The 10937-nt window shown below is 46.6% G+C and overlaps 1 protein-coding gene across 3 annotated transcripts; it reads right to left on the bottom strand.

The window, feature by feature from the left end:
• Positions 1 to 1297: 1297 nt before the first annotated feature.
• POP7 (POP7 ribonuclease P/MRP subunit) lies at positions 1298 to 10821 on the bottom strand. 3 transcript variants are annotated; one of them, XM_045773864.2, is made up of 2 exons: positions 10542 to 10821; positions 1298 to 1991 (listed from the first exon to the last, which is right to left on the bottom strand). In XM_045773864.2, the coding sequence occupies exon 2, from the start codon at positions 1979 to 1981 to the stop codon at positions 1559 to 1561; it is 423 nt and encodes a 140-aa protein (XP_045629820.1). In that variant the 5' UTR covers positions 1982 to 1991; positions 10542 to 10821; the 3' UTR covers positions 1298 to 1558. The 3 variants fall into 3 exon arrangements, with proteins under 3 accessions (XP_045629820.1, XP_045629819.1, XP_087723942.1); XM_045773863.2 differs by lacking the exon at positions 10542 to 10821 and adding an exon at positions 2235 to 2451; XM_087867816.1 differs by lacking the exon at positions 10542 to 10821 and adding an exon at positions 2138 to 2159.
• Between the last annotated feature and the right edge of the window lie 116 nt (positions 10822 to 10937).

Raw genomic sequence — 10937 nt, 5'->3', positions numbered from 1 at the left:
ACCCTGCCTATTCATGAATCCCCTTCGCACATTCTGACCCGTCTGCCAGATAGGTCCTCTCTTCTCTTTGCCTGGCAAACTCCTATTCATCCTTCAATACCCAAGGTCAAAGGTGAAGCCATTTTGGACCCAACCTGGAAGTTAGCCATCTCACTCTCCACATTTCCAAGTCAGGGCTACTCTCACTTCTTACATAACTCATCTCACTCACTCACAAAAACGGGTATATCTACCTTCCCAATGAAATGGGGGAGCTCCTTGAAGATAGGGGCTTTTGAACCGATTTTGTATCCTCAGGGCCCAACCCGGGCCTTGGCCCCCAGTAGGCACTCAGCATGTTTGTTTGAATGAAGCACTAGTCCTCCTGTAAGGAGTCTACTTTCTGGAGTTGCTGGCAGTCATCATCACCCCCGTATCCAAGTCCCTCGACAGGAATGCCCAAGCCGGAGGGAGGGACTTTGATAAATGAGAAACCTGATTTTCAGACCCTAAACTTAACTGCCTGCAAGCAAACTACAGTAAAATTCTGTTACTGTTAGATCAGAGGCTTTCAAACTCTGGTGACTTTGATCAACAGTAAAAAACCCAATTTATATTGTAACTAGCACATGTGTAACACATACATTATCTGTAACTAAAAAGCACCAACAAAACATTACCATTTCAGGTCTTGTTTCTGTAAGGAGAAAGAACGTTTTAAAAGGCTAGGACCCAGTAAATTGATTTCGAGACCCACAAATGGATCACCACCCACTTTGATAAATACTGCTTTAGATGACTCTAGCTTGATAAACATGAGAAATCAGATCCCCTTACAAATATCCAAACAAAAAATACTTATTACCTGTGTGCCTGGTAATTCAGGCAGGAGGCTCTCCCTTCCCACTAGAGCAGCCCACCCAGGAGGGTCTAAAGGGCTCTGGACCACAGCTGCTTGGAACCACTTGGGCCCAGCAGGACCAGGAATCAGATGAAGCAGTGTGTTAGTCCCTATCACAGAGCCCGACACAAAGGAGGTCCCAGTCTTTGCTCCCTTCACCCTTAAATTCTCACCTTCCTCTCCTGGGAACCGCCACCAAAAAGCCTGATGCTTCCTGAGTGTACAAAAAAATGTAAAGCAAACACTGGGATTTGCAGGCTTTTGCGTGTACTAAAGTTTGTTTTGTTACACTGTAGTGCTACCTATGCTCTCTGCAAAGGCAGGAAACACTTGGGGTTCCCTCCTGTACGTAAATACTTGTAAAGGTTCCTACTCTCCCTTTCCTCGTACCTACAGAATTTACACGGGAGAGTGGGGTGGCTGCATACTAACACAACGTGGTAGTTTTTATTGTCTAGGACAATGGTTACAGACCACAAAGACCCGGGAAGACCCACTGCTTGGGCCCGACAAGACAATACTCTCCCTCTCAATTCAGAGTCCTGCGGGCTGTAAGGGAACAGGCTTTTTCTTACGTGGCTCTGGTAGGAGGTCCATGACTGTACCCAGTACAAGAAGGGCCATATCTGAGCCTAGTAATGTGGGGGTGGGTGGATAAGGTGGCCATCCTCATTTCCATTACTTGGGTGTAACCCTGAAGACACGGATGTGGATGGCCGAGTTGTTGCGGATGCGGGTCAGTGGCTCGCGTGTATCAGTCTCTGGTTCCAGCTCATCCACAAGCTCCACGGTGGAGGTATTGGCAGCCACCTGCAAGGACCCGAAGCTGCCCGCCTGGAGCTGTAGGGCAATGTTGATGGCACGGTTGATGGCCAGGCCCAGGCCATGAATGTAGATCTCACTGCATGAATTCTGACCCCGAGCCCCTCCGTCCAGAAGCTTTTGGCAGCGGGCCAGCTGGGCCTTAAAGTCAGTCTTCATGTTGACATAAATGTCATTGGGCCTCCGGGGCAGGCGGTGGGGGAGCCGCTTCCGAAGGGTATACTCCACCGGGTCCAGCTCACCCTCGACGGCCCCGCGGGGCTCTCGGTTTTCCGCCATGCTGTGTGTCCTGACGCGGGGAAGGGAGGAGATCAGAGAGAGGTGACAAGCGACTTCGTTGCCTTTCCTACCCGCTTTCCAGCCCAAAAGGTGCAGACAGGAGGGGGCGCACTCAACTCCCCTCTTGCCTTCCAGCCTCAGTCCCCTCCCACTCACCTCAAGCTCCCGGATCTCCCTCAACCCCAGTTCCTATTCATTCAGGACATCGCCCCCAACCTCAGGTCCCTCCACCACCACCTTCCCCCGCGCCTACACTCTCCAGTCCACTGTGCTTTCCCCGAGCACGCGGCCCGCTCCCGGCCGAGCCACTCAAGTGCTGCGCCCACCGGCCCGGCCTGAGCGCGGGGCACGGGACACGAAGGACCCAGGAAGAGAAGAAAAGCGGCGTGCTACAGGATCGCGAGATCGCGGCCTCCCTGACGGGTCTGGGCTCCTGAAAGGGCTGCGCAGTACGCACGCGCGCCCGACCCCCGCGATCCACGAATCGCCTTCCCGGCCTCCGTTCTCCCCGCCCCTCTGGGCGCTCGCGCGACCGTACGATGTGTCTAAGTAACGCGAGAGCGATGGGAGCTCGGCTCCACCATGTGTACGCCACGCAAGCGGGGCGCGGAGGCAGGAGGCGTGTACTAAGTCAAAGCCCGGGAGGGTCAGCTTTCCTAGGCCAGTCCAAATTCTTGGTCCACGGAGGGGTCCAAAGGGAGAGAGGAGACTCTTCTAGGAGCGTGGAGGATTTGGGGTAGGGGCTCACAAACACAGTCGGGAGGGCCGAGGGTTCAAGAGAAGGTGAAGGGACCTGAAGGCGAGTCTGGACTCCCGCGTCTATCGCAGTTCCTCTGCTCAGAGGAGGCATGGCAGAGTTGGCAGAGCCGATCTCCCGCCCAAGGTCCCTGCTGCCCATAGACTGAGTGGGGAATTGAGTGGCGAGGCCGGACCCTCGGCAGAAGACGCCGCCTCTGGTGTCCCCTTTAGGACACGGGGACCCGTCCCTCCCAACTATCTCTTGCAAGGGCCGACCCCCAAGTCAGCCCTTGGGGACCCAAACTATGAGCCATAGATCCAGCCTTCAGGGCTCCCCGCAGAGCACGCTGACCCACCCACACCCCTCACCCTTTACCCACCAGCTAGCTCATCGGCCTCTGCCCACCCCAGCAGGGAAGTGCGCCTCCTGGCGGGCAGGGTGGGACGGCGCCTGGGGGTTTGTGGCTTCCAAGGGCTAGTAACTGGCCAGATTGGTATCGCTTCTGGAGAGTTCCCTTCAAAAATGGGTTAGAACCGCATTGGGGACCTAGAACTACTCTCTGCTTGAGTTGCCCCAACACTCAAAATGGGGATGATAATTCCTTTTTCGCAACTGTGAAACCCAGTATGTGAGTTCGCATTTTATGACCTCATTTGACTGGAGGTTGGAAAGGGGTCAGGTTCCTGAGAACTTCTCTCCCAGCGCCATTTAAATCCTGTAGTTCTCCTTTTAGCTTCAGATTCTTTCATTAATCACAAGTTTGGGGGTTTATGTGGGGGGTGAGGAGGAAAAAAATGGCCCCAACCCTATTCTGCCTCAAAAGTGACACTTGAGCTGAGTTTTGATGGATAAACAGAAGTTCTTCAGGGAACCAAGGAGTATTCTGGAAACACTGAAGGGTATTTTTAAAAGAATGGAAGCGTAATCTAAGCTTCCACCTCAAGGAACTAGAAAATGAAGAGCCACATAAAGCCAAAGGGAAGAGAAGTGAGGAAATAATAAAGAACAAAACCCAATAAAACTGAACACAAAAACAACAGAGAAACTCAACATAAAAGGTGGTTTTTTTAAAAGATCAATAAAGTTGATAAGCATCTAGCAAGCCCGACAAAAAAGCAAGAACAAGACAAGGAAAACTGGAGGTGCCTGGCTGGCTGGGTAGAGCATGCAAGTCTTGATGGGGGGTTGTTAGTTTGAGCCCACGTTGGGTATAGAAATCACTTAAAAACAAAAATCTTAAAAAGAAGGAAGACTCAAATTATGATTACCAGAAACGAGAGCAGGATAGCACTAAAGATCCTCATATGCAGAAGATACCTAGAGAATAATGCAGGCACGCCTTAGACATGTGTGGGCTGGGTTCCAAACCATTGCAATAAAGTGAATATCACCATAAAGGGAGTCAAATTTTTTTGGTTTCCTAGTACGTATAAAATTTATGTTTATATCATACTGTAGTCTATTAAGTTTGCGGTGGCATTATGTCGAAGGACAAGTACATCTTAATTTCAAAATACTTTATTGCTGAAAAATGCTAATCATCCTCTGAGCTTTCAGTGAGTTGTAATCACTGATTACAGGTCACCGTAACAAATACAAGAAGTTTGAAACATCAAGAGAATTACCCAAATGACACACAGACCCAGAAGTGGGCGAATGCAGGGCGCCTGGGCGGCTCAGTCAGTTAAGTATCTGCCTTCTGCTCAGGGCATAATCTCAGGGTCCTGGGATTGAGCCCCACATCCTCGTGGGGCTTCCCTGATGAGTGGAGAGCCTGCTTCTCCCTCTCCCTCTGCTCCACCCCCTGCTTGTGCAGGCACCCTCTCTCCCTCAAATAAATAAATACAATCTTTTTTAAAACAAAATAGACTTTTATTTTTATTTCTTTTAAGATTTTATTCATTCATTTGACGGAGAGAGCACAAGCAGGGGGAGCAGCAGGCAGAAGGAGAGGGAGAAGCAGAGCAGGGAGCCTGATACTCGATCCCAAGACCCTGGGATCATAACTTGAACTGAAGACAGATGCTCAACTGGCTGAGCCACCCAGGTGCCCCAATAAATAAAATCTTTAAAAAAGAAAGAAGTAAACAAATGCTGTTGGAAAAGTGGTGCTGACAGGGTTGCCACAAACCTTCAATTTGTAAAAACTGCAATATCTACAAAGTACAATAAAATAAGGTATACCTGTACAAATAACTATAAATATAAATTCAGCAATTTAGATGAAATGAAGCAATTTCCTAGACAACCACAACCTACAGAACTTACCTGAGATGAACCAGATCATCTGAATACTCTTGTAACTATTCAAGTAATTACTTGAATTACTTGCAAAATTCATAGTTAAAAAACAAATTAAAAAAAAAAAACCTTTAAAAAAAGAAATATCTAGGTCCACATGGTTTCAGTGGTGAACTCTACCAAAAAAAAAAAAAAGAACACAAATGCTACACAATCTCTTCTCTATAGAAGAGGAAGGAACATTTCCTAACTAGTTTTATGAGACCAAAACCAGACAAAGACTACACAAACAAAAACTACAGACCAAAATTTCTCATGAACAAAGATGTAAAAATCCTCAACAAAATTCTAGCAAACTGAATCCAGCAGTATATATAAAAAGAATCATGAACCATGACCAAGTAGAGTTTACTCCAAAGATGCCAGACTGGTTCAATATAAGAAAATCACTCTCATTTACCATATTAACAGACTAAACAAGACAATGTATATGCTTATACCAACCAATGCAGAAAAAAAACATTCACCATAATTTAGTAAACTCTCGGCAAAGAATAGAAGGAACTTTCTCAACCTGATAAAGAACATCTATAGAGGGGTGCCTGGGTGGCTCAGTCGGTTAAGTGTCTGCCTTTGCCTTAGGTCATGATCTCAGGGTCCTGGGATTGAGCCCAGAGCCCCATGTCAAGCTCCCTGCTCGGTGGGGAGCCTGCTTCTCCCTCTCCCTCTGCTGTTTCCCCTGATTGTGCTCTCTGTCTCTGTCAAATAAATAAATAAAATCTTAAAAAAGAAAAAAAAAGAACATCTACAGAAACCCTACAGCTATAATCATAATGGTGTAACACTAGACATTTTTCTCTTAAAATCAGGAACTCTCTCTCGTGGTTAAGGTCCCAGCCAGTTCAATAAGGCAAGGAAAGGATACAGTGCAATAAAGCAAAGGAAACATTGGAAAGGAAGAAATAAAACTGTCTCTACTTGCAGATATATGACTGCATACATAAAAAGTCCCAAGGAATCTACAAAGAACTCATATAATTAATAAATGAGTTTAGCAAGTTTAACAGGATACAAGATTAACATACAAAAATCAACTGTACTTATATACACTGTCAATAAACGATTGGAAACCCAAATGTAAAATACAATACCATTTACAATGGGGGGATATACAGGAGGTGAGGGGGGAAGCAGAAAGAGGGAGAAATATTTAGGTGTAAGTCTGACAAACGTATAGAATCCGTATGCTAAAAACTACAAAATCCTGATGAAGAACTCAAAGAAGATCTAAATTAATGGAGAGATGTCCATATGTCCATGTATTGGAAGACTGAACATAGTAAAGATACCAATTCTCTACAAACCGAACTCTGGGTTTAAGTCAATTCCTATGAAAATCCTAGCAAGAATCTTTATAGTTATAGACAACTTTATCGTAAAGTTAATATGGAAGGGCAAGGGAAGTTGAAGCAATTTTGAAAAAGTTGGAATGACACTACCTGATTTTAAGACTTACTACTACATAAACACAGCATCAAGACGGTATGGTATTTGCCAAGGGATAGACACACAAATCAATAAATTGGAAGAGAGAACCCAGAAATCTATTCACACAAATATATCCAGACAAAGGTGCAAAAGCAGTTGGAAGGGGAAAGAATAAGTCTTTTCAGCAAGTGGTGCTGAAACAATTTGATAAAAAGGCAAAGAATTGAACCTTAGCCCTACGCAAAAAAATTAACACAAAATGGATCAGAGGTCTAAATAAAAATGTAAAATTATGAAACTTTCAGAAGAAAAATAGGAAGAAAATCTTCATGAACATAGGGTCAGGTGAAGAGTTCTTAAGACAACAGGAAAAGCACAATCTATTAAAGAAAAAAATGATATTTTATCAATTCTATCTCATAATGCAGGGGGAAAAGGGAAAAATAAAAAACTTTCACTCTGTGAAAGACCACATTCAGAGAATGAAAAGAGAAGCCATAGACTGGGAGAAAACATTTGCAAATTACTTATCAGACAAAGGACTTGTATCCAGAATAGAACTCTCTAAACTCAAGAGTTAGAAAACAAACAACCTGATTAGAAAATGGGCAAAAGTCTTGAACAAACACTTTGGCAAAGAGGGTATAAGGATGGCAAGTAACCACATGAGATAGTCAACACTGTTAGCCATTAAGGAAACGCAAATTAAAGCCATGACGAGGTACCATCACACGCCTATTAGTATGTCTATAAGAAAAAGTCTTGACTTGATACCAAGTATTGAAGAGAATGCAAGGAAACTGAATGTCTCACACACTGCCTGTGGGAATGTTACATGGTCCAGCCACTCTGGAAAATAGTTCGGCAGTTTCTTCTAAAATTAACCAGCATACATATGACCCAGCAAGAGCACTCAAAGGCATTGAAAATCCTGTTCATGAATGTCTTAGCAGTTTTGTTTGTACTAGCCCCGAACTGGAAACACCCAGGTGCCTCTCGATGGATGAATGGTTAAACAAAATGGCACATCCATACCATGGAAAAGTCCTCAGCAATAAAAGGTGGATCAAGAAGACTTGATAGGCTGTTGGAATACTAGCTGCATCACGGAATATCGCGCTGAGCAGCTCATAGTTTCGTGTGGAAAGCAAACAAGATGAGCAAAATAGTGTGCCCAGTGCTAAATGGGGAACATGTACAGGATTTGGTGGAGCCCCAAGGAGGCATAGCCAATATGACCTTGGGGAGACTAAGGTTTTCCAAAGGAAGCAGTGGCTAAGCTGAGATAGGAATGTCTAGCAGTGGGGCTCATAGCCTGTGCAGTCCCTTCTGTTACAATGGAACGGTCTGGAAGGACTGAGTCCTGTGAGTTAAGGAAGAAGGAAGGAACCAGCAAAGGACTCAGAAGGAGCAGCTGGTGAGGTAGGAGAAAACCCAGGGAGTACGGTGTCCTGGAAACTAGGTGAAGAAAGCATTTCCTGGAGGAGAGAGTGACCAGCGGTGACATATGCCACTGACAGGCCACATAAGATAATGGACCAGTGGATTCAGCAACATGCAGGTCATTGATGACCTGACAAGCTGCTAGGTTTGGTAGACGGAAAAACTTAGCTCATGGCAGAAAGTAATTCTGAATGCAATAAATTCATTTTGAGGCCCATATTGTCTGATAATTAACAATAAACGCAGTTTATGAACCATCACTCCAGGGGAGTTTGGGTGGCTCAGTTCATGATCCCAGAATCCTGGGATTGAGCCCCCTGTGGGGCTCCCTGCTCAGTGGGGAGTCTGCTTCTCCCTCTCCCTCTGCCTCTCTCCCCACCCCCATGTTCTCCCTCTGTCTCAAATAAATAAAATCTAATAAAATATAAAGTTTCAGGATTTAGGTGGGTGAAGCCAGGCACTATAATAAACTGATTTGACATTAAGATGGCCCTTATCTTTTTGCATTTCATTGAAGGCAAACACCACAGAGGAATCTGCCATTAGGAAAAAAAGGCAGAGCTTGGCTGTTTAGACTAGAGGCCTCCCTTTCATCTCGCTTCATCACCTAGCCAAATCTCTTTCTTTAGTTCAAAAGCGTGCCAACTTATTTATTCACTTGTTTATTTTTTAAAGATTTTCTTTATGTATTTGAGAGAGAGAGACAGGGAGAGAGAGCACAAGCAGGGGGAGCGGCAGGCAGAGGGAGAAGCAGACTCCCCGATGAGCAGGGAGTCCCGACATGACATGGGGCGAGGGGCTTGATCCCAGGACCCTGAGATGATGACCTAAGCCGAAGGCAGCCACTTAACTGACTGAGCCATCCAGGCGTCCCCAAAGTGTGCCAATTTAAAGCAACACAGACCAAGGCATTTTACAGCATAGCACCTGAAATAAACAAAAATATTTTAGATCTAACTGATTTTTTCGTAATTCTCTTTTCCATTCCATATGGGAGATGCACGGTTCTCATTTCAGTTTCCCTTCTCAAAGAGGGTGCTTAACAGATGCAAATTCTATAGTCTCTTCAGCAACAGGGGCAGCAGAACATCTTCCCCAGCTTCACAGTTGGGGGAGATTACTTGGCCAGGGTCACAAGCTGGAACACAAGGAACCCTCGGTGATCACTCTTATCTTGCACCCAGGAGTCCGACATGTGCTCCTTGCCAGACTGCATCTAGTGGGTGCTACTCTCAGATCAAACACATTATGGTGGCATTCAACGCCCTCAGCTGAAGTTCCACTTCCCTTCTCATCCAACTAGCAATCCAGGTACTTTTCTCCCACTAGCCTGGATTTTGGCTATTGTAAAGCTAACCCTCACTTTTCCTAAATCTACCCAAATGCCTGCCTTCCATCTCAGCACAGGCCCCCACCATCCCCTACAGACAGCATTCCGCAGAGGTGTCCCCCCCCTTTCCCTATACCATTTCTCCACCAAAATTTGCAATCTGGCATTTGCTAATTGACTATTAAAACATGCTAAGACCTTACTCATTCAGAGATTAGGCTGCTGGGAACTTGAATCACCCACGACACAAACTAGAAAAATTAAAAAACAAAAAGCAACAACAGTTTTTGAGTAACAAAAAACTGTCCTACGTTTAGGAACTTCAGGTGAAGAATTCTCACCCAAGCCTGAGTTCTATTGATACATTTTTATACAGTGTTAACAATCTGAATATCGTCCATCCTGTTGCAACCAGAAGCCCCTGTCAGCTAACATTTGTGGAGTACTTGCCCTGGGCCAAGCACTGTGTTAAATGCTTTACCGTACATTCCAGAGATGGAAGAGATTATTTCCAAGGCCACGGGCAGTAATGAATGAAACCCGCACAGGAGCCCTTGCTTTAAGCTGCCATTTTCCAGCCTCCAAGCAAGCAGCGAGACTGGTAGCATTAAGACAGAAATCCTGACTGCAAGGAAACGAAGGGAACTGAAAAAAACAGACAGTAAAGCTGCAAGTGCATAGAAGCCTGGAGAACCCTCGGTGGAGGAACAATGGGCCTTCTGGTAGCTCCTGAGGTCTGCGCTCCATTATGGCACAACACAAGGGACACGTTCCAAGTCTTGACTTTACCTTTCCCTGTCCTTAAAAGGATTACGTTGTTTGCTAACAGCTGTTCTAGGAAGCTGGAAAGTGAAGTATACATTCTGGAATAACTATCCCCCCCCCCAAAAAAAGAAAAAGGTGAAAATACACAGGAGAAAAAAAAAAAAAACTTTTCATCCTAAAAAGTTCTGGGATTCGGGTAAGCCTTTCTTGAAAGCCCCTTTTTTAAACAAAGGAGTTGTCAATCTACTTCTCACATCTGCATAATAATTTCTCTCTTTTCACAGCCTTTCATAGTCACCTATTTTAATTCTTTTAGCACTCTGGGAAGGGAGAAGAGTGGGGGTCGGCGGTAGGGCGGAGAACAACATTAACACCTGACTGTAAAAGTGAAACTGAGGCCCGAAAGCACCAACTGCTTTCCCCCCGCCCGGGGTCTAGAAGCTATTCAGTGGCGGAGCCAGACGGAAGGGGTCTCACCAGCCAGTGCTGCCTCAGTTTCCAAACCATTAGTTCCTCACTTATTTCATAAATCCCAGGACGTCTGATGAAAGCACCTCTGGATTATATGTTATTGCCTTCAATCCAGGCGGGCTTCCTGGAGGAAGCCGACTGGAGGCAAGCCCTGCGATGCCACCTGCGGCGGCCTCCTTCGCGACGGTCGCGCGTCACGTGCCGGGGAACAGCCGGGGGGCAGCCGGGGAGCGCCCCGTGGGGGACCCCCTCGACCCCCCTCCACTGCAGGCCTTGCATCACGTGACGAGCCAGGCCCCGGGTCACGTGCAGGGGGGGTCGGGGGCGGCGGGAGTCCGGGCTCCCCACTGGGCAGGCGGGCGGGCGCGAGGGCGTGCGGGTCGCTGGAGGCCGGAGCGGCGGAGGGGGCGGTGGCGGCGGCGGCAGCAGCGGCGGCGGCGGAGGGGGCGGCCCCGCGGCTCCGCGTCCGCGTCACGTGG

This window comes from Ursus americanus, chromosome 2 (genome assembly GCF_024610735.1).
Source record: "Ursus americanus isolate L20-20 chromosome 2, mUrsAme1.1.p, whole genome shotgun sequence".
Classification (NCBI taxonomy): Eukaryota; Metazoa; Chordata; class Mammalia; order Carnivora; family Ursidae; genus Ursus; species Ursus americanus.
Note: the sequence above shows the minus strand (reverse complement) of the source record. Positions and strands in the feature narration are given on the sequence as shown.